Source organism: Gopherus flavomarginatus, chromosome 21, assembly GCF_025201925.1.
Source record: "Gopherus flavomarginatus isolate rGopFla2 chromosome 21, rGopFla2.mat.asm, whole genome shotgun sequence".
Classification (NCBI taxonomy): Eukaryota; Metazoa; Chordata; order Testudines; family Testudinidae; genus Gopherus; species Gopherus flavomarginatus.
The window spans coordinates 6,847,615-6,871,839 of record NC_066637.1 but is presented as its reverse complement, the minus strand read 5'-3'; the positions used below and the strand labels follow the sequence as shown (position 1 = coordinate 6,871,839).

At 43.6% G+C, this 24,225-nt stretch overlaps 1 protein-coding gene across 7 annotated transcripts in view; it reads left to right on the top strand.

Moving 5' to 3' along the window:
- The window catches only part of MIB2 (MIB E3 ubiquitin protein ligase 2), a 100,108-nt gene that overhangs the window by 31,268 nt on the left and 44,615 nt on the right, over nt 1-24,225 (top strand). For 5 of the 7 annotated variants that reach the window (XR_007770822.1, XM_050931910.1, XM_050931912.1 and 2 more), the window contains one exon: nt 3,192-3,363. Coding sequence is in view for 6 of the 7 variants with exons in the window: in XM_050931910.1 (XP_050787867.1) it covers nt 3,192-3,363 (172 nt within the window). In the remaining variant the exon portion in view is untranslated. The other 2 variants (XM_050931913.1, XM_050931915.1) reach the window with 2 other exon arrangements.

Below are 24,225 nucleotides of genomic sequence, written 5' to 3'. Positions count from 1 at the left end.
GCACAAGAGGCTTCAGCACTAGTGGGCTTTGCCCACACTAATACCATTAATATGAACCTGTTCATACCTATAAGTGAAGTACCAACAAAAAAAAATCCATTGTCTTTGCACTCTTGTTTTTGCTTTCTGTGGGTACTGTTGAAGCCAGGCTAAAGCTGCCCTTGCCTGACAGACTCAAACTTTGCAGCTCAGAACCAGCTCTGAAGAAAAGCAGTTTAATTCCCATCACCTTCCTGTTTGACTCTAACAGCTTGAAAATTGCACTAGCCCAAAATCTAGGACTGGCAAAATGCGACAAAACTTACTACTAGATCTGAGGTACAATTACATGGTTTGAAAGATACCTTGTAAATTTCTGAGGCTAGATGTGGATGCTTTATATCATTTGAATGCAGGCATCAGCCCCAAATTATGCTGGTTATTCTGATTTGCAGTTGAATTTTGATGCGACTTTTAGCAGCTATTGTCCTGAGAACCCTGAAGCCAGAAACCAATGCTTTATACTATGGGGAAGCAGAAACTCAAGGCTGCTTTCAGATGTAATATAAACTATGTGGGTCAAATTCTGCGTGCAGTTTAAATCTAGAATGTTTTATGTTGGAGTTGCTCCGGACTTGCACCAGGAGAGCTGAGGGGAGAAGTTGATCCCCTAATCTCAGATGCAAGGAATTAGCGATGCTGAACATATGTAGGAAACTATTGCAAAGGATTGTGGGAACAAATTTTTCAGATAGGGATGCCTGAGGTATATAGGCACCAAAGTAAAAATGCCCTGATTTTCAAAGTTGCCATGTAACCCCAGATCCACCATGAGCTATGAAAATCAAGCCTCTCTTGTTGAGGAGACTCACTCTAGGCAGCCAGAGTTGAACATTTTGGCATAGTTCTACAAATGTTTCTGGGTCATGTGAATGTTTTCCAACATTCTTGGGCCAGTGATCAGAAAGATGAAGGGGAGGGATCCATTTGTGACTGTTTTGTGTCTCTGCTTTTAAATTGTTCTTAATGAAATCTGAGAGGAGATTGGTGTGGGGAGCTGGAGAATTCCTGTTTTAATGTATTATTCCTGGTTTTTGTGTGCATCTGTGATAGGAGAATAAAGGGAAATACGTTTTGATAAAGCCATTGATGTATTTAATAAAGATTTTCATTGGCAAGCAGAAAAAGCCGCTGTGAAGAAAATCAAAAGTTGCTCCCATGTAACATCATGGGAATGAAGCATTTGAGTTCGTTTGCTTTATTCTTCTGTTGCAAGAGCATGAAAAGGCACTGAAAGGCGCCATTAACCACTAATCCAGAATGAATGAAATGTGCTCACATACAGATGCTAACTGAGCTTCCCAGACCCCTTTTCTTGTTGAGACTTTGTATCTTAAACCATTATTAAAACTTCATTTTCAAAGGCATCACTCCCATTCGTGCAGAACAAGTCCCCAAGTACTGTGTGCACTGCTTCTTTTTAGTTACGTTTCAGATTCTCTGAGACACGTGTTCTACATCAGAAGGGCTAAAAAGCAAAACCCGTTCAATATGAAAGCTTCCCAAGCAATCTCACAGGAGTGGTACTTGGTCTCTGGCGTGAGCGCCGGGGTTGCCAGTTGTTGCGTGAAAGATGATGGGTTCTCTTGGGGAGCTCTCTGAACTGAAAACTGTTCTGCTACATGCCTCAGGGGGAGCCTTTTAGCCTAATCCTCTTCCTGCAGGGGCTGGTGAGGCAAGCCTATGTGGAGGAAGCAATATGAATGAGCTGCTTTATTTTGTTGCTACTGTTCTTGGGAGAAGCTCTATGCATAAGCTGGGTAAAGCCACGTAGGGCATTTATGGCTAGGGCTCTATAAAGGTGAGATTCCCAAAGCCCATTGAGTGTCAGTGGGATCTGAGTACATAACTCTCGTGGGTGTGTCTTGAAATCCCAGCCCAGCTTTCAGGGGTGGGGTGCACCGTGCTGCTTAAGCACTGCTGCAGAAATGCTTTCCACTTCACAAGCCACTCCTAAAGCCTGGAGGAAGAAGCCACCTGGCCAGGAGAGGCCATGACTGCTAGTGGGGAGAGGAGGAAAGACCGAGAAGAAAGCAGGGAGAAAGGAGAACGATGGAGGAGACCTGGGAAAAGGAAGAGACAGAGACCTGCTGTCGTGCCTCAGATAAAAGGCGGAGGGAGGGAACCAAAGGATTCTTTGCCTGGGGTACCAGGATACCTAAAACCTGCCCTAATCTAGCGACTGATAGCAAATTGTCTGAGGATAACAAGACATCCCCTTGGGCTTCCTATGGATGGAGCCAGAAGAGGACCTCTGCGCTAGAATAGTATAATAAACTTTTCAGGAGTGAGGATGAATGCATGGAAAACTGGAATGCTCAGATACTGTTGGACTGGGGCAGATATATAAAAGCCATGTTTAAGGGCTTTGGCAGTAGTTTAAACAAGTAGAGCTGCAGCCCCTCCAGCAGGACTAGTGTGTCAAGCCGATCACCTTTTGTGAGTGGAGTCTGCCTGTGTAATGTTTCCTAAAGACACTCTGCAGTTGGCATCTTTATCAGCATTTTAAATAACCCAGTTTCTGCTCCCGGGCTGCTCTCCTTCTCTTAAAGAATTTAGTTTAAAACAATAAACAGTCCAACTTCTTCTCTGGGCAGCATGTGTGTAGGAAGGTGAAATGGGAACTTCAGAACCTCTTGTACAGGAACCTACTGAAAGTGGGTCACAATAGTACGGCACTCGGAGTGCCCTCGAAGTCAGGGGTTCTCCAACTTCATTCCACTACGACCCTGTTCTGACAACAAAAATTACTACATGACCAGGAAGGAGGACTGAAGCTGGAGCCCCTGCACGCTGGGCAGGGGGGCCAAAGCCCAAACCCTGCCCCCGTTGAGGAGGGTGAAGCCAAAGCTTGAGGGCTTCCGCCCTGGGCAGGTGGAGGCTGTAACCTGAGCCTCACTGCCCAGGTCTGAAGCCTTCAGGCTTCGACTTCAGCTCTGGGCAGCGGGGCTTGGACTTCTGGCTTCAGGCTTGGACCCCAGCAAGTTTGACAGCCCTGGTGACCCCATTAAAACGTGGTCAGGACCCACTTTGGGGTCCCAACCCACGGTTTGAGAACTGCTGCTCTAAGTAATTCCAGCTGAGCGCTGTCTAATGCATTCAGCCTTGAAACAGCTTCTCTGATGGGTTGTGTGTGTATTTGGGTTTTTTAGGTGTGCGCCATCCCAACATCATCTGTGATTGTTGCAAGAAGCACGGCATCAGAGGCATGCGGTGGAAGTGCAAAGTGTGCTTTGATTACGACTTGTGCACGCAGTGTTACATGAACAACAAGCACGACACCTCACACGCCTTTGAGCGCTACGAGACTGCCCACTCGCGACCGTAAGTCCTTGGCTGCTTGCCAGATGATGAAAGTTAACCGTGTTGAGTTGTGTAAGTCATGGGGAGCCATTTGGGGAGCTGTGCAGAAGTGTGTGAGGCTTGCGCCTGTATTCTTGTCAATAGGGCTGGTTGGGGGAATTCCTTTTTTTTTTTTTTTTTTTTTAAAATACATGTAATTTATTGAAAACATTTCTGGATTTTGGGAAAGAAAAAGCTCTCTGAATTTTCATGGAAGTCATGTTATATTTCAACCAGCTCTGCTATTCATGCTCTTGCACTGTACTCTTGTCTAGCTGCTGAGTGTCTGAGTAGTTTTGTTGTCTACAAGAGTTCCAGAATCAGGCCCACACTTTGTACTGCCTCTTTAACAGCAAAGGGTCCCTGGATTAACTCTGTACTGTGTGCAGGAGCCATCATTTTAGCATTTACAGAGACGTCTAGTGTCTCTAGAGAAATGTTCACAATTATGTTGTTTGTTATCAAGCATCCAAAGGTATACCAGGCTGTTCTCACTGATGTCCCCAACTGTTGCTGTAACCTGTAATAAGTGGACAGTACAAGGGCCAGCTGTTTGGTATCTGCTGTCATGGAGAGCAGACTCCCAGCTCTGTCACAGCCTCTCTGTGCCACCTTGGAAGTGTCACATAACCTCTTTGCATCCCTATTATCCAGCTGTGAAATACTGACCTATTGCTGTACAGAGGATGTTTTGAGCCTTAATGTTTGCAGAGCCTTGGATGACTTGCCCATGGATGTATGGGTACCCAGTGCCAGATTAGGGAGAAGAATCCAGAGTCTTGGCTCTCTATCTCCTTCCCTCTCTCTCCCCAGCATCCCTTCTTTCTAACCACTAGATCTCATTGCCTATGCAATTCCTCTTCACTTACGTAGTGGAATGCAGATCCTTATTGTCTATAACACAGCACATGGTGTTTATTAAAACTGTTCCTTTAGGGATTCTGGGGTAGGAGGAAAAGCAGTCGTTCCCAACAGTCGTTCACCCCCCACCGCCCCACAGCTTTCTCTCCAAACTTCAACCTCTCCTCCTTCCTGTCGTGTGGTCCATGAGCTACCCAGAACTTGGGATATGTCTGCCGAGCTTGCAGTAGCTAAGCATGGAGTTTGAGGCATAACTTTGAGTGTACACGGATCCTGCCAGTTTGTCCCAGACGCTACCTGGTAGGTCTGTCTACACCAGTGCTAAACTGGAGGAAGCCATTACTGTCCTGAGTTGATAGGCTTTTACCCAGACTTTGCAGTGGTGTAAATGGTTACACAGTTTGCAGGGCAATGGAGAATCTGGGCTTTGGTGTGTGTTGTATTTGTTTAGTAAGGGAAGTAATGTCGAAGGAGTGCAGAGGGCCTGATCATGGGTGCGCTGCAGAGAGGAAGAGTGCAGGGGATGCCTTCTGTAGGCGTTAAGATAATACAAGTAGTAAATCCTCATCGTCCCATCCCTAGTGCATCAGTGCCGCCGAAGGCATTTCCATGGCCTTCATTTACACTAGTATCAGAGTTCCTCACAGCCGTCAACGTAGTTATTCTCGCAACAGTCCTGTGGGGCAGGGCTGGTGTCCCCATTGTACAGATGGGGAGCTGGGCGATGACACGACTTACCCGTGGTGTCAAGGAAGCCTGAGGTGGAGCAAGGACGTGAACCCAGATCATCAGCTAGTGCCTCAACTATTAGGCCATGCTTCTTCTCTGACTGCAAAGCTTTGAGGGGCACAAGACCCCAAGGCTGGCAGCATAGCAGATGGGGTGCTAGCAGTCTGACCTGTAGTTGAATTCCATAATCCTTTTTGGATGAGATTTGTCCTGGTGAGCCAGTTACCCTCTCCTCCATCCTTGAAAGACACATTTACAAAATCTTTCCTCCATTGCGTCAGTGCAAACGTTTGCATTATTATATTGGGCTTTTCTTAAAGATTAAGGCCTCCTGGTATGTTACGCAATCGATATGTAGATGACTTACTGTACCCCCATTCCTTGTGTGAGAGTGACTCCCACTGGAGTTAATGGAGGTTCTGGTTATGGGATTGAATCAGCAAGGGCACTGTTCAGAACTCTAGCAAAACGATGCCAATCGTTTGGTATTCTGTTGAAGGAGACTGTCTCTGAGCCTCGAGGCTTGTGTTATCCATTAAGATTAGAACATTTCTCGCAGTTGCATTAATATGACAATCCAACCAGATAACATTGTGAAATGAGCTTTGGGGTTCCTGCAATGCGTTCTCGGTCAACGTGATAATAATTAGTCTCGTGCAACACTACAGCGAAGTAATCATTCATCCCATTCAGCAGAGCGGTTTAGAGCTTAGCCATTAAGTTGCATGATCCCAAGTCCAAAAACAATTACTGTAAATGGCTGCGCTGACACATGTCAGCGTCAGCTCTCCAATTCCCATGCACTTGCAGTGTTTGCATAGGACACTGCTGTATATCCTGTGCATACCTTGCAATGCCAGCTCTGCCATCCTTTCTGACCCTGATTGGGAACACCCAAGAATAACACCTTTTTTTTACATCCAGGTGGCTGCTGGGCAGGTTTCTCCCTGTCCCTCCAGTATCCAGAACATGTGTCCTTTTCTGAGGATGCTGTATGGGGAAGGAGGCAGATGGATCAACTTGTCCTCTTAAGGCCACCGTACAATGTGAACTCCTGAGCTGCTGGATTTGGGCAGTGGTGCACATGGTGTCAAAATGAAGCAAACTGCTGGGAGCTGTGCCAGTAAAGCTGTTGGACCTGTTCTTGCCTGGTCTGCTTGGATTTACCAAGACAGCACAGGAAGGGGCTCGGTTTTACAGTCTAATGCACAGAGAATTGCCTGAGCCAACTTTAACCATCACTTTGGACTGGGCATATGGATCCTTTTTTTGCGCTGTACTGAGACAATCTCCCTCCCCAAGAAGTCTCAGAACTTTCTCAGGCTTGAGATGAGAGGGATTTTTTTGTTTTTTACCCTTTCCCTGCAGTTGTCTTTCATATGGACAGATTGTCGTGTCCCGCCCCCACCCCCCCAGCTTTGCAACAGGGAATGGAGCTAGTGTAATTTCCTGTTTTTCCACAGGAGTCCTACTGTGGAATGAGAGAGGCCCATTGCATTTTAATTCTGCCAGCAGCTTCCGCTAACTCATGAACATGTAGGATTACCATGAGATGATGATGACCAGCAAACAGTCCCCAGAATTCAGGTTGTTTTTTTTTTCTCACAGCTTGTCTGTCCATCCCTTGGCGTTTGGTTGGAAATGCTCACAGCCAGCCAACGCAGGGGGCATTTCAGGCAGCCAGCCAGGGAGTTCCCAGACTTAATATAAATGTATGTTGCTAGTAGTCCTGCTAAATTCATGACTCTTGCAGCCCTCTCACCACATGTTGACCAAACTCCTGGTGCATTCCTCTGGCCAGCTAGCAGCATGCTGGGTAGTGGCCACCTTCTCAGTTCTTCAGCAAGCTGGCTTAGCTGTCTTGAAAATCCAGCAGTTTGTGTAGAAATGGAGGTTAAAGACTGCGTGAGTGAATGTAAAGTACGGGATCGCTTCTGGTACATGGGAGGCAAGTGGAAAGCTGGGAGATAGAAGGGCCAGAACAGACAGACCAAGGGGATTGTGGGATAGTATTGACAGACTATCCAAACATGAACTGGCAACGCGAGCTTCAGCTGTGTCCTCAATGCAAAGGGAACCAGGCTTGGTCAAACACTGTACCAGAACACTGACTTGTATTTATTCTCCTTAAGCGAGCCATCAAGCCCAGATTCAGCCGGAGGAGAGTAGGTGCACGTTAGAGAGCTTTGTGTGTGGACATTAGGGGTGTTTGGGCATAAACACATGTCAGACCCCGGGTATACTGTGCAGAGTAGACACACCCAGACTGATTCCTTCCTGTTTATCTTAACTCACTTTGAAAGTGCATTAAACTGAACAGGAACAACTCACTCTTCTTCCAGAACCAGAGTATCCACATAGAGTTAATCAGGAACAACTCCATGTGTAGACAAGCCCTAACTACAGCATTAAGGACTTTCCTTGTCCTCGGAACTCAGTCTGCTTGGGACTTGTATGTTAAGCAGCAGAATTGCAGGGCACTGTCTGTTTTGATTGCTACCTCCATAAAACCTGTTTGTTCTGCAGTCCAGCCTTCTGTAATACACTTGACTAATCCTATCCTCCTCCTCCTCCTCCTCCCAATAGTCTGTCAGGCGCTTTCAGTGCTTTCGCAGGAGGCGAATGCATTCAGGGGGATAGTTGTTATGGTATCAGGGTTAGGATGTGCATTTGGTGGGGTATCAGGATTATGAGGCACTTTTTACGTTGATATCTCAGAGGACAAGGGTATTAATCCTGCTCCTATTGAAACCAAAGACAAAACTCCCTTTGATTTCAGTGGGATGGTGCCATTTGCAAGCATCTAAGGGATGCAGTCAAGGCTGGTTAGCCCTGAATTCAGACACAGTTGTTTTTGCACGTGTCAGTTTGTAAAGACCCCAGAGTCCTATGGTTGGGCTGTTTGGTTTTTCACTTTTTTTCAACAAAAATGCTTCATTTTTTTTTCTTTTTAAAATTGGCACCATCCTCTCACACCAGCCCTGTGTGCTGTTGCAAGGGCAGAAATTCCAGCCTCTGGCTTCCAAAGGGGACTTTGTTAACTAAAGTGAGAGAGGGGAGGAAAGCCCCTGAAACATTGACTAGTTTATTTGATGCTGGATTTCAGAAAAGATTCTGGCTTGGATCCAAGGCTGCAGCCCTGGGCCTGTTGTTTTACTTTATTTCTATTCTGGTCACTCCCAAAAACCCAACCTGGACAGAGACCTCCATCATGCTTGGTGCTGTACAAACACATGCAACAGCCCAGTCCTTGCCTCAAAGAGCCTACAGTTGGCTGCACCAATCCTGCAATGAACTCCATATGGGCAAGCCTTACTGCAGGGTCTAGACCGAATTGGACGTGACTCAGCAGACGAGTGTGGCTGGCATTAGGAAGGATGGAGGCTGAGCATAATCAGACGAATGACACATTCATGCAGCCTTTATTGGCTCAATGTGGGTGACATTCACCATGGGCATTGGGTTTGCACAGGCCTGTGCATCACTTGGGTCCCACATACAGCTTGGCGTAGTGGGCTTTTGTTGGAGGAAAAGTCCCCATTGGCCCCCTCACCATGGTCCCATTGTCTGGAAAAAGAATCCATTTGCCATTGCCAGGCAGAGCGTAAGGGTTTGTGGTACTTGCTGTTCATCTTGCTTGTTTTGAGTTCATGAGGTTTGCTCAGTCCAGTAGGAAAGGGTTCGTATTTCCATCCATTTCCTTTCCACAGTGGATCCTTCAGCTGTGGGGTGGGGATTATGGCACAGATCGAACAATGGATTTTTAACGGTAGCGGGAGATGTGTGGGCGTGGCTCATGAGCTGTGCCTTACATTGTGTTTAAACCCACTGTAATGCCAAATAAATTGAGCACGTTAGCATAAGCCATGTCCCTCCAGGTATGGAATGGATGACAAAAAGGGACCCAGCACAAAGCTGTGAGAAAGCTTTCTTGAGTCTAAATGGGGGTTTGGAAGAGAGCGGGGAAAGGTAGCACAATGGCTGTAACTAGGTTGCACGCTTGGTTTTTCATGCTGTTTGCTATGTTCGGTGTCTCTGTAATTTACTATGTGAGGTCTGCCTGGGTCAGAGAAATTATAGCTCCAAAAACACAGGGTGGGAGCTTCCCGTTGTGGAAGGCTGCAATTTTAAAAATGAATCAGAAATACACATAGTGACTCTTCAAACCACTGGGCTCAAAAGGGAGGCAGGGTATCAGAGTGCTTTGTTTGTTTGTGTTACCCTGCAGGATATTGTAATATAACTGCGAGATACACATTTTTATGCAACAACCTTCACGCAGGGAACTGCTGAACTACATGAAGCAATTTTACAAAGAGATGCTTTGCAATTTGGAAGTAGGAGAGACTGGATATAGCTTTTGTTTTGGTGCAAGGAGAATTCCATGACTTTTATGTCCTAACTGCTGTAGTCTTGTTCCAGGTTAAGAATGGAGTAAAAGCCCTGATGTAAAAAAATGGAATGAAGTAACCAAAAAGAGATCCCACATAGATGCTTCCTGGTGGTGGTAGTTTGGTGGGGGTTTTTTGTTTTTGTGTTTTGTGTTTCTGGTTTTTTTTAAGTGCCTCTCTTGAACATCTGATATTTGGGCTGCAAAAGCAGGTGCTCTAGGCGAGAGGGCAGCCTTTCCAAAGAACAAAACTTGCCCACTTATGAATCGGTGAATCCTGAGCAGTGCCAATGGGAATGCTGCTTGTATCATTCATTTTAATTCTTTTTTCTGTAAAGTAGGAGAGGGAACCCTTGGCAACTCTCCAGAGACCTGCAAAGCCTGCATGTTAAAAGGAGATTGTAACTGCTTTGGTGTGGGTTTTTTTTTTTAAAATAGGTTACTATAGACTTAATATTTAGAGGCTCTGATCTCCTTTCTCTTTCTGGATGTCGGGATCTTTTGGTTATTTAGGATTAGGAAATGAACAGCCCCTAGCGTAGCAGCACTTTGTTTTCAAGCCTCGGGCAATGTATTGCACTGAGCCCACTTGGGTATTAATTAACATAAACACTTAGAGCAAGGAAGCTGCTCGGGGGAGAGCCCACCAGAGTTTGCAGCATCCCGTGGTCTTGGTTCAATGGAATTTGTTTCCAGAAACTGCTAGCTCTGTTACGGCATCTCCACCACCTCCACCTCCCTTCTGCAGTATTCGTGGCCTCATGGGGTGGATTTGAATGTTGGCGTTTTGCATGGCAAGAGAACACAGTCCTCTTTATGGAGCTGCATTGGCCTTCTAGGGGAGGAGGTGGTTAATTTGACATGGGACATCCCCTCTTCCCACGGACCAGTAGTCAGCTGTTCATGTCTCTTCCCATCCTGACTCCCTTAGCTCTGTATGTTTGGCCCAGAGACATGGCTGTGTCCTATGAGCTGTTTTGCCCCAGTATGTCGCCATCGTTATTTCTCTCCTGTGACTTGGCAGACGAAGAGTACTCCATAAATAGCCAGTGGGATGTGCTTGTGCAACGAACGGCCATCCGCTTTCCCTCCCTCGCTGGAGCCCATGTAAATGAACTTCGTGGCTAAGCCGAGACTAGACAGGCACGTGAGTGTGTGCGATGGCTCGGTAATCCCAGGATTTAAGAGGCCCTAAGCACCGGTGAGCACACTGGGGAGTCCCAAATCAGCTTTGGAAATAGCCCGAAAAATATATATTCACCTGAAGGTCCTTTAAAGCCCCCAGCGGACCTTAGTTCAACCCACTGGCTGCGGGCAATTCTGATTGTTACTCTTGTAACCTGGCTCTGGTATTGCCTGGATATTGTATGTGCTGGGACTGGTCAGCAAATTCCTAGATTAGGAGGTTGGCAACCCTAGTCTAGAATAATCCTAAAATTTTAATCGAAAGAAGGAAGACGTTGTTGTTGAATGGCAAAGCAATGCCAACATTCTGTATCTGCCAGTCTTTCAGTAACCGATAGAAACTAGTACAGACAGCCCAAGTACATGAATTGGGATTTGATCCAGGCTATTTCCTATTCTTCATTTGCCTACAATTTACATACTTTTAGCAACAGATCTTACAGCCTCGACTGGCGAAAGATAGAGGAAAGGTACCAGCAGAGTGCTTGAGAAATGTCTTGTATTACATTATTTCTGATGCTAGATTTGCTCTATATATTTAGCGAGTGCCCTTCTTTTAACTGGGAACAAATTTTGTGGCTGCAGTTTTAGCCTGTAGTTAACTGGCAGCACAACTCTCACCACATAGTCATCTAGGTAGCTGATTGCGTCTCCAAGCCAGGTACTTGGACATCTGAATAAGGGAATTTGCTCATAATTTCTTGCTGGCACATAACAGGCCAACTTGAGGCCACGTTCATAATCAGGCCCACAGTCTGAGTGATTATAGTGTAGCCAATTTCAATATAGAAGCTGAGTGACAGCTTGCACATCTGATTACTTGCTATTCAGTAAGAAGGAGGCATACTTACCATAGCAACTTCTGTTCCACATCTTACACTAGACTAGCTATGAGCTGGTGGCCTAAAAACTACAGCAAGGGGCATTGCAGGCTGACCTCAGACTCTGTGTAACGTGTTTAGATGAACTGCCTGAATTTCCCCTGTTTCACATCCTGACTTCTTTTCCCTTCCCCCTCTTTACATCCTTTTCCAACCTTTTCAGTGTTGTCATTAGGAACACACAGCTTTCACGAGCTCTCTCTTGACTTTCTGCAAGGCATTGTGCGAACTGATGGAGAGCGCAGCCCTGAATTGCACAACGAATGCATATTTTAAAAACACTGTCAAATTAAAAATAAATTAAAAAAAGGCAGGACAAGTCAACTCTGGGCCTGTCCCACTGGAGTTAATGGAATTGTACATGGTTACATCAGAGCTCAGCTTGGATCCATATGTTTTAAAAATGCATTCCTTCCCTGTTTCACAAAGACCATTTTCCATTTATAAAGGGAAAGGCTTTTACGATCTAATGTACTTTTCACCATGAGTTTTTTGTTCACATGGGTCTGGCTCTGCTCCCATTGAACTCAATGGCAAAACTCCCATTGACTTAGGGCAGTGCAGGATTTGGGCCCTTTTTGCTTTCCTTTCAGTCTGGACAGTAAAAATAGACCGGACAGTGACACTATGGTCTTGGCTGCAATAAGATCTCTGATCTGTAATTGCTGACAGGTGAAGTTCTCTGTGATGGAAGGCTACAGTGTAAACAAGGTTTGAATATTATTTATCTCCATGTTGTCTAGTCTTGCATTAGACAGCATGGAGGTGAAAATACCTGGGCCCCCTCGAGGCCCCTCTGTGCTATGGCTCGCAGTAGAGTTACCAGTAATGCAGCAGGACCTGTTGAGAATTACTGGTCCAAAAAAATCCAAATGTAGCTAAGGTTTTTCTGGTTCTATTGCATTAGCACAACACAACTATATTCGTATTGCAAAAAATACACTAAAATTACTGCCAGAATGTGTTTTGCCTTTGTAAAAAATAATAAAATGAAACCACCTTAGACTTGGGGCCTAAATTGTCACAGTGCTGTCTATTTAAGGACTATGTAAATTGCAAAGCAGTAGGGTCTGTCTGAACAAAATACCTCTATTTTCAGTTATTGCCATCTCTTGGTTTTACATTTAGCTGACATGTTTTTGTTGGCTAAGAGGAGAGGATTAAATGTGATGCAGGAGTGAAAAGATGAGTGCATGGGACCAGTAAGAAGGTATATGGACTATTGTTTGTGCTGTGCTTTTTTTAAGTCTTTTCAAATAATTCTGATCAGATCTTTCAATTGTTAAGATACTTGGTTCTTTCCAGCCTACACCATCAGATTAATTGGGATTTGGGTTTTGTTGTGTTTCCTATTGTCTGTCCAACAGTTTCTTAATTATTAAGGAAAATAATGGAGTTTTTCCTTCATTTGTGTAATTGATCTTTCTTTGTCTTTCTGGCGCTATGTGAGCAAACTGCCAGTAAGAACTGGTCAAAGCACTCCTTAGCCCCTGTTCTGAGCTAATTATGTTAAAGGATGAGTAACAAAATATGTCACTTGGCATTCTCCCCAGGGCCTTAGCATCATTCCCAGCACAGTAATCTGCCATTTAAAAAATACTTCTTATGAACATCATTTGGGGGAGCCTGTAGAACATTCAAAAACACTTCCAGTCTAGGATTTTTAATTTAAAAAAATTTTTTTTTTGTGGAGACACATTGGGAGGTTTTTCTAGCTCAGAAAACCAGTTCAGATAAAATAATCCTCCAGCTTGTTGCCTGTTTTCGGAACTAAGCTATAGGAATCCACCCTTTTTACAGTTTTGAAATATCCCAGTATGTCTCCTCTTTCCTTGCTTGCCTGTCTGACTTATTGCTTCTAAAGCTGTAAATACCCTGGCAGAGACATCACACAGAGATCTGATATTGGCACTCAGTAATGTCCCTGGTTTTTCTAGAAATTGAACTTAATTTTCATTCAGTGGATAGCATGGTTTTTGAGCGTTTTTTTTTCCATGTCACTGGTTGAATGTAAAATGATTTTTCCACTAACAATCAATAACTGTTTCCTGTCTGAGAGAGACATTTAATTTGATGAAAGCTAAAAGGCATAAATTACACTCTTAAAGTTGTTTGCCAACTGCTGCAACATTTTGCAAAAGCTGATCTTTATTTAGCCAGGGCAGTCCACGGACATGTTTGCTTTCGTTTGCATATATAAATATATTTATTATGAGGTGATAAAATCCCTGAACTCTGGGTAAATTCAGATCCATGCGGGGCTCTATGAATGAGTCAGGAATGGGGTCCCATCTCCAACCCTGCGCGCTGCCAGGGACCTGCGGGTAGCAAGGGAAGGGGAATCTCCTGAGATGTTAAGTGCCTGATGAAGAAGCTAAAGTCCAACAGATAAGCCACTTTTCAGATAGTGGAGCCATGTTGAAGGGGAAGGAGCATTAGGGATTGTTGACAAAGCAGTGGTATATGGCTATTGTATTGCTGTTTCATGCTGTAAAATTGATCGTGTTGATGATCTTCCAAGTCTCCCTCTGGCTGAAACTTGGCAGCTCTGATTGAAATGTGTTTATCAAAGTCATGTCGATTGCGATGAATCAGCCATAGGAAAAGCTATCTCGTCTCTTGCTGCATGATTTCATGATTAAATTATTGAGGTTAATGGATGTTATGCAGCCCTCATTTAGAAAAAGAGAAATGGAAGCCATCTAGGTCTCTGTAGCCTTAAACAAGGCTGTGTGTGATTGTGAGTAATATTATGTACATAGAGATGTACTAAAAAATCTAGAAGTCCGATGCCATTCGTGCTTTATTTCCGTGTTGTTTCCTTACCGTATGGAGCGTGCTATCAATGTATGCCTGGGAGTTATCTTGACAGTATCATTACTTTTTTCAAGGGAATGGTGTCTGGTTTATTTTTAGCATGAATTGGGTATTCCAGGAGACAAAAGGTCAAAAGCTGTACCTGGAGCCATATCCTTTGCAGCCTTCTTTCATTTAGCCCTATCACATCTTCATTTTGACTGCAGTACCCCTGCCTCCTTCCTGTTCCATTCCATTCATCTTCGTTTATACCATTGGAATTGGGCTGAACCTGTGAGTTTTTATATGGCTATATCTCAGTCGCTAGCATGGGGCAAAATCCTCATCCTTATTTTCTCTTGTGACCTAATTTTACCTTTTGACATTATGATCTGCCTTGGGGGGGGAGGAAATAAAATTTATTTTGGGTTTTAATATATATGTGATTGCATTTGGTGTCTGTTTCTCATCTCCTGAATTGTTTCCTTTTTTTCTGAAATAAGCCAAGAGATTTCTTTCTACTTCCTGATTTAATATGACAGTCACTTTCAAAAATCCTTAATTATAGAAAGCAAAGGGTAATGGAAATTCAAAACCAAAATTTCCCCATCTGAAAGTCTGACTTCTTTGCCAAGGCTTGCATCAGAGAAGCTGAGGAGTTCAGCGCTTTCAGCCCCACTAACAGCTGTCGGTGTGAATCCTCTGATAGAACTTAGAATTGTTGTATGTTGTGACATTTTCCGAGACATCTGTCCCATAGATTCTGCACTAAGAGAGCATCGAAGGCACTGGAGAAGCCATTAGTAGGTGTGTGAATTTCTCTTTCTTAGGAATAACCACATGAAAATAAGCTATGGAAAATTTGAGGCTAAATGTCACCAATAGCTCTTGACAGTGAAATCTGTTAGGCAGAAGAATTTCTTTGCCAAGAGAGATGGTGGCCAAAGCACTAGGAAGCCTTGACGTAGGGAGCGGTCTTTCACTGGCATGCACCGGCTTAGACTAAATGACGTAAGGCACCATAATGTGATTGTTTCCTATGTGAGCAATTAAGTGTAAAAGCTGCATCTGCTCAGAGCTGTCTGAAAGGGGGACTGCCGGGCTCCTTCTACAACCTAATTGTAGGGCTTTGCATACCATCTCCATATATTTTCTTGTATCTTTTGTTTCACATTTGTCTCTTTTGTCCCCTCCCTTGTGCTGCAGTGTGCCCAGGGCCATGGTACTGTGGCAGCCTCTTCCTCAGCATTCCCTTGTCTTTCATACTCTGTATCTAAAATCTGTGTTCCTTTAATGGGTTTGTGTGTCAGCCAGGCTGTTGTTTGAGAGTCTAATGCTCAGGCAGTTTCTGAGCTCAAGCTAATTCCATTTTGGCCTAAAACAACCCAACTCTTCAGGAATACTTTTATTTTCATTTATGATGCTCAAAATATTATAGAGCATCCTTGACAGACAGCAGCGTCATTGACACCTCCTGCATATGTACACTCAGGCCCCACCACTCAGCTTGCGTTTTCTTCCATCTGTGACTGCAGCGCCCAGAAACATTTGTATCATCTGACAACAATCTGTTGGAACAGATTTCAAATCATGTGACCTTTTTTGAGTGACATTGTCTCAGCAATCCTGCTCAGATTCTGATACACAGCAATTTCCATCACTAATTATGTTTCCAACCATGGATGATTCAGAAATATCGAGTACTAGCAAGAGTCATGCAAAAGGGCTACATTTAATAACTAAAGTGTGGGATTTGGATGGCTCAGGAGATCGGTAATTGGATATAGATACTGTTGCTTCCAGGTCGCTGGTTTGCATCCCAGTCAGCTGGGTAGTGAAGGGTGTCTGGGTGGCCTGCGTGAAACGAGTTGTTCCCAGTGAACTAACATCCATATCACAGAGCCCACCGCCTTGTGTATATAACCGTATAATTACTCTCCTGTTGGTAGCCTGAACAGAGAAAACTAGCATTGACTGCCATGGGATCAGGATTTCACCCTCTGTGTTTAGTGTTTGTATTGGGATATGGCTATTGAAAAAGCAACAAAACAACCCCCAGGATCCAGCATTGGAAGAAATCTATCAAAGGCTTCTTGACTAAACATGCCATGATTTTTACTTTCTTCATCCTGCAAGGAGAGGCTACATGCTCCTAACCAAATATTTCTCACCTCATTCATTGGGCTTCCTCCATTGCTGCTAAAAATACAGTCCCTTGTAAAATGTAAATACAGCCAAAGAAATGACATTTGTGTGGACAAGTTTTTAGCTATTTGCTGTCTTTGTTGATGCCAGTTGCATTTACATGTGCATGTATTAAACTCACTCCTTCCAGCAAATTCCCTTTTGGTTCATTAAAATACCTTTGTCACCTGCAGGTAGAGGAAGAGAGGAATTTATAAATTCCATGGTTCAGACCAATGCAGACATTGAAAGACAAGACTAGGTGAGATTGGCAGGTCCAAAGTTTAATGCACATTTTAGAAATTCTCTATAGGTTTTTACTTAGCACACGTTTGGTACAGCATTGGCACGTATATTTTGTGGTTGCAATTTAGGGGTCTGAGTTAGAAAACTTGCCCCAGAGTGGCTTTATGAACTTTTTGTAACCTCTAAAACCAAGCATCCGCCCTTGTCTGGGTATGGGGAGGAGGCATGTGTGCTGTATCTCAGTAAGGAAGTGGTAGATTAACTCACTGAAATTCTTGGTAGGATCGTCGCCAAAATAGGTTTATGTGAGTCCTGATCCCTTAGTCACCAGTGTCTATCTAAGCCTTGTATTTGGCTGGAGAGCAGCTGTCTGTGCTGCTGACACCTGTTAGAATTTCCTTTATCTCCAGCTGGGAGTGGCCCAATTTAATGCTTTCCTGTGAGAGTAAAGTTAATCCAGAACTTGCTGTGTGCTGACATCCCGATCACTCAGAGCTTTACCTACAGGATTCTTGTTCTTCAGGGACTTTTTTCCACACTGGCTTCGTATGTCAGAAGCAAATTTTATCACCTTTTAGATCAGTAAATATCCTTAGAGGAAGGATGTCTTGCACTTAAGGTGTTGCAGTGACTCGAGATCTGGGTACAGTTCCTGACTCTGCGACAGAGACAGCATGGTCTAGTGGACGGGATGCTACTGAGAGCCCAGGTGCTAGGTTCTGTCCCGATCTCCTGTGTGACCTCAGCCGTGACACTTCCCCTTCTCTGGGCCTTTTGGTGGTGGTTTTTTAGTTTAGTTTACAAGCTGTTTGTGTCAGGTTCGTCTGTCACTAGGCATATGTACAGTGCTGGAGTAACGGACCCTCAGTTGAGGTCTCTAGTTGCTACTGTAAATACAACAGCACCTGTCTGAGCCTGGGTGAATCATAATAGTCTTGTGCCTCAGTTCCCCATCTGTAAAGTGCACAGTGTTACTTCCCTGCCTTTCAGGGGCATTCCAGGTAATTCCATTAATGTCAGTGTGGCACACCGATGGGGAGAGCCATATAAATACCTAAATAGAAGAAGCTTAGTCTGAATACCCTCAGCACTTTGGTTCCCAGCATACTGGTTGCAGAAGAAAAGCTTTGTTTATGTACAGTGATATGCTGCTAATGCTGTCCAAGGGGACCTTATAGAAATCTAATACTGCTGGAATTTCTAGGGCAGAAAGGGGCCCAGCTGCAAAGGGCTGTCTTAATTAAAATAGTTATTAAAGGCAATATTGAAATGATTAAATTTATCCCCAGGGTATTTTTGCAATACACTTATAACCTTGGTTGCTATCCAGTATTTGCAGCAAAACTCTTCAAATTAGATTACAAACCAAGATGTATTGGTTCAGGACATCTGGGCCTTGCATTGTTGTTCTGTATGGCTGGTCAGCAGCCTGCTCTGAGGGCAGCAGGGTTCCAGGCAAGGTCACCACTTGTGTGAGGCCAGGAGAAGGGAGCGTTCAGAATGAATGACCTCCAAAAGTTTGAACAGAACTAAATCTTCATCCTCTTCCCCAAAAGAGAAGTGTCAGTATTATCTGTATTACGGTAGCATTTAGAGATCCTACCTGAGATTGAGGCCCCGTTATGCTAGGCCCTGTGCAAGTATACAATAAAAACAGGCCTTTCCCCAAAGACCTAACAGCCTACTTAGAGAGTGGAAAAAAAGAAAGGTGTATTACTCCTGAGATGAGGCACTGAGGCCCACAGGGATGAAGGTGGCCAAGGTCACCCAGAAAGTCTGTGGCAGAGCTGGGAACTGAGTCCCAGTCCAGTGCCTTCTCACTAAAATATCCATCACCTCTCAGTCTCTGCCCTATGTGGGTGTGGATAAGGAGATAAATGACAGTGCAAAACATTAATCCCAGAATGGAAGGGGGAAACCAAACCTCTAGATATTTGGGGCCAAGATTCAGGGTCTGACTGTTTTCAATGTGCTGAGTACTTGGACTTCAATGGGAGTTGAGGGTGCTCAGCACCTTCCCAGACTGACCCCTCTGGGGGGGATGGGCACTGGAGGAAACTCTGACACATTAGACTTTTAATGTCCACATCTCAAATATTGATTTGTAAGAGTGACCCGTTCCTCCAAAGGGATGCAATGAATGGAGTGGCTGTCAGCTTTGTACGTCGCTTCTTGATGCCTGTGCCTCCCTCCCAATGGCCTTGTCTTCACCGCTAAAAATGTGCATTTTTACCTCAGGGCAGCTAATTTGCATAGGCTTATCCTGAGGTTAAAAAGCCACTGAAGGCAAGATGTGCTAGTTTTTAACATGAGGTAAGCAGCTTTGTACCCCCCCTCCATGAAGTGATCTTGGCAAGTTCACATCACAGTAAAACTAAAATGCCTGGTTTTCAGTTATTTTTACCTCAGGATAGGTCAGGGATGTTAGTTACCCTGAGGTAAAATATGCACCTTTTTTGGCCGTAAAGACAAAGTCAGCGTCTCCTGTACGGGAATTAGCTGTGCAGCCATTTTCCTCATGCTGCCTGTCGGCCCCACTCTCATCTCACCTCCTTTGGCCTTCAGACAAGCCCAATTGAGTCCTATACGTAAGTGAAAAAGCAAAACGCTGTTCTCTTCCATCCCTCCTGAGAGACAGGGTCACTTTCCTTTCAGTGTTCTCTGCTGTTTGCTGGGAGGGTGAGGTCTTTTCGTCTGCCCATAAATCATCACTTAGACTCATGGGCAACATGCTGAGCATAGTGTTGTCAATCGCAGGGAGAGAAACTGACTCTGGCCTACAGAGCTTTATAAAGAAAGGGCAGCAGAGGGTGAAACTGAACGTATCATACGTTGGATCTTTGGCTGGGGCATAATGTCTGCAGCAGCTGTGTTGGCAAGCTCTGGGCTCCCCTGACCTGTTAATGTTCTGATAGAATTCGCAGTCCCCTTTTCCTTAGCGCATCTTGGTGACTGACCTGAAGAGAAAAGTTGAAGCAGGAAATTCACACACTGTCTAAACTAGTTCATTTTTACAGAGAAGCAGTAGTTGTGTAACTTATGTGCAATGCCACTTCAGTCAATCTTCTTATCTTTTCTCAAATAGGTCACTTGAAATCTAACGTTTGGTGCTTTTCCGTTTGCTCGGGAGTGTTTGTTATAAAATGAACATTCTGCTGTCTGTGGTGTTCATGAATAAATATTAATGTCCTTTCGTATCACTTTGAATGGGAACATATGAACATTCACATTGCCAGATGGCTTCAGATCGAGGCCAGCTAGCCCAGTGTCCTATCTCTGACAGTGGCCAACTGCAGGGGCTTCAGAGGAAGGTGCAAGAAACCCTGCAGTGGACAGATATAAAATAATTGCCCCCCCCCCCGTAGTCCCCTTTCTAATCTTTAGTAGTTAGTGTTAAACCCTGAAGCGTGGGATTTTGTATCCTTTCCAAAATTCTGAGTATTTTATCCATATAAATGTCAAAACCTTTTCTGAATGTTGCTAAGTTCTTGGTTTTAATGATATCCTGTGTCAAGGAGTTCCACAGTCTCATGTTTTATACAAAAAAGTATTCCTGTTTACATCAGTTTTCAATTTACTGCCATTTTAATTTTGTGGAATTTTCTATTGTTTTTGTTTTAGAGACAGAAGTTCCTGGTCTACCCTCTCTAAACAATGCATTACTTTATATCCTTTTTGTCATGTCCTCTCTTACCTCCTTTCTGAGATAAACAGTCTCAATCTCTTTTTGTGAGAGGTTTTCCAGGTCCTTAATAATTCTCGTATTCCTTCTCAGAACCCATTCTAATTCTGCAATACCCTTTTTGAGATGGAATGGCCAGAACTCTGTACAGTATTCTAGATGAGGCTGCTTTATATAATAACATTATGATATATGTATAGATTATGAACACAAATTTTCAAAGCTGAGTTTCCTAACGTTAAGCTCCTAAATCCAGATTTAGACACCTAATAAAAGTGGCCTGATTTTCAGAGGTGCTGAATTACCTGTACCTCCTTGAAGTCAATGAAAGATGAAAGGTGCTGAGCAAATGTATCTCTCACTGACTTCCAGGAGCTACAGGTGTTCAGCACCTTTTGAAAATCAGGCCACTTCTATTTAGGTGTTTAAATCTGGATTTAGGAGCTTAACGTTGGGAAACCCAGCTTTGAAAATATTGCTCCATAATCTTCTGTAACCTGAACCTTGACCTTCAGTTTAAAAAAAACTAAAAAATTGTGAATGGAAGGAAAGGATCTGAATAATAGTTCACTAGATGCAGTTCGCCATATTAGAATTTCAGAAAAGTTGAGTGCCATGAAAGCTTAATTTAGGAGCTTTGATTTTTCCCCTTTGATTGTCAAGCCTCAAAAGTTATAAATCCAGATCCTCAGCTGGCCTAAATGGTCATAGCTCTATCAGTGGAGCTATGACAACTTAAACCACCTGAGGATCCAGCCCATCTACTGGAGAACGGCTTTATATGTCTCCCTATTTTCTCGATCCTATTTTAGTTCTTGCTCAACTGACAAAAAATTTAAATAGTTTTCAAGTTACTTAATTAAATAGGTGGATTTAGGAGTTGAGCTGAGTTTTTTGTGTGCCTGTGATACAGCAAGCTTGTAATCCAAGCTCCAGAGCTATTCTTGTCTAGATCTGAGCCATAAGGTTTGTAGGATGCAAGGGTTAAGAAACCACATTTTTCTGAACAAAAGGACAGTTCCCCCCGCCCAGCTTTAGATCCTGCATCACAAAGTTGAGGAGAAAAAAATCTGTTCTGTTGAGGTCTGAATTAGGTCAAGTAAATAGTGGCTTTGTGAATGATTACTTATCTGGAGAAACTGAGAGCAATTCATCAAGGGAAGAGGAGGGTTAACGGAAGTAGCTGAGGATTCTACCTCCCATAGTCCAACTGTTTGTCTTAAATGATCATTTTAAAGTTTCTCCACGGCTCCCAATACAATTCTGTTACCTTTTTTTGAAGAGCCACTTCATACTAGGAAAGGAGGTTTGGTTTTTGTTTTTGCTGGACCCTTGAATGGTTGCTTAAGAGAAGTAACTCTAGGTTGCATAAATAGAGCAGAGGGAGAAATTAAAAAATCCCATAAAGAGAGACAGCATAATACATCTTTCGTTCCTTATGGTGGTTCTCCACTTATTCGTTGTGTCTCCAAATGGTTTGAGCAGAGTGTCTCTGCTGTCTCGTTGCAAATAGTACTTTGGAGTCAAATGAATCTTTAATTGCTAGCACTGAGATCAGCACAGTGGTAGTTTAGGATGTGTCTGAGACCATATTTGCTGTGAATTTAAAAATAGACTTGAGCAGGCAAAATGTGACGGTGGGATTTGTATTTATAAATAAGACTAGCTGAAGACAGTCTGGGGTCTTAAAAACCAAACCTGCTGAGTTTGTCAGCTCTTCTTTTCCTCTTTGTTGGTTAACAGCCTAAAAATCCTATTGGAAATGACAGTAGCACATCCAGTATTTACAGATGCAAAATACCTGTTGTAATGTGATCAAACTTAAAGGGAAATAATAGTGAGAAACTCCATGCATGGGCTGAGCTATCTTGCCTAGATCTAGCTTTGAACAAGAAAGGACAATTTACTGTTCATTTCTATATTACAGTAACAGCTAGAATCTGAATTCAGAACCCGATTGTGCAAAGTGCTGTACGAACAGACTATCCCTGCAGTGAAGCGTTTATAGTCTAAATAATCAAGACAAAGGGTGGGAGAAGGAAATATCATCATCATCATCATCATCAATTTCACAAATGGGGAGAGTGACACGTTTGTGAAGTGACTTGCCCAAGTCACATATGGAGCCTGTAGCAGAGCTCAGGTCTCCCACGTTGCAGCCGAGTGATTGAACCATTACCCATTCTGTCCTCCTCATTCTTGATTTAAAGCTAGAGATGTTGTGTAATAAACACAACTTTTATCAAATGCTCTGTGTTCATGACTGACTATAAGGTGCTTCAATGAGAGTAGAAAAGCATTCAGCATAATACAGTAGAACAGCAGCACAGTGCTATCTTGCATTTTAGCCATGTAGTGCACAATAAACACTAGCTTTGAGGGCATTTAAATATTAGGTGTATCTTTAAGGCATGGGTATAATATGATGCAATAAAATGATCATACCTTGGTGTTTCTAATTAGCTGAGCTGTGCGACACTGCTTCCTGATTATGATCTGCCATAAGAAGCTGATAGCTGTTCGGTATGCCATGTCCTCCTTGATGGTATAAAAAAATGTTTGTATCTTCCCTCCGTCAGGTTACACGCTAGATAACGAGAAGCCTGCAATTAGCAGAATGTGTGCGCAAATATCTCCTTTTTATAAACACATTAGGATGCTCAGCACATGATGGGAGATCCATTAGCAAGCTAAAGAAGGCACAAGATTTAGGATTTTGGTGAGTTGATAAACACCATTTCCAAGTACCAGCGTAAGGAGTTTATCTTCCTGAGTCCCAGCCTTCTGTCTCTAGGTATTAGAGGGGGAATAAATAAAGCATTCAGAGTTCAATGCAGTTTCACTATTGTTTTCCTAACCTTAGAGCTGCACTCCATCACTGTGTAGATGTGGATTGCACTACTTCTATACTAACTAGGAAAAAAAGTCAGTTGTTCCTAAACTGAGTAAAACAAACAGATTCTTAAGAACTTGGGCTGCATAGCCCCACAGGGGGAGCAGAGACAGAAGCAGCAAACGCTGGAAGGGCGGTGAAACTGCCTAAACGTTATGGGAATTGGAAGCTGTTTCAACAGGACATCAGAACCCATATTTACCATCATGTAGGTATCGCTTTTAAATGTGGGCTTTCTGTGTTTGACTTGCTGGATTTCTTGGAAAGCTGTGTTTAGCAATTTAATTTCTCAGTGCAGTGAGCAACTGAGTTGCATTTTTGTTAGTTGGTACTTTCTAGCGTTGTGCCCTGTATAGAAGGTTTTGGGAGCAGGGGATGCCTATGGGGCTATGCAGAAGTTCTGTGCCCTTATGTGATTTAGTGGTAGTGTCAGGTTTGTGGTAGGAGCAATTAAATCACCCTTCAGCGCACTCCTTTCTCTTTCATTGATCTGTTTTGAAGGTTTCTGCTCAGGGCCTGAGCATGGCAGTTTGGATTGCTGAGTTCTGGTGTTCCGCTGCTGAAACACGAATATCCTCACATACTTTGTACTGAGACGAATATACCCTCATCATATGGTGTAAGACCATTTTAATAATGCTCTGAGCATTAGATCTTCCATAGCACTGCGTGAACAGTTAGATCATTGAGGTTACATAGGGCCAGATTGTTCCAGTCTGTCTTACCATGAACGGCACCATATTCTATAGGTAGTTTGTAGAGTCCTCCTAGAGTAAGGTATTACTAGACATGAGTTAAAAGTATCCAAGTCTGACCCCTTAATAAGCTTGTCTCTCTTCTGTGATCTCTAGTTTGTAAATCTCATGAAATAATTTTTACTCAAACTTTCTAAAAACTCTGGTTTCCCCACACAGCAACCTCAAGAATGCTGAACGTATTGCAAAAAGAGAGACGCTCTCTTTTTAGTCCTTGGTCCTGGATGTGCTGAGTGGTGTGT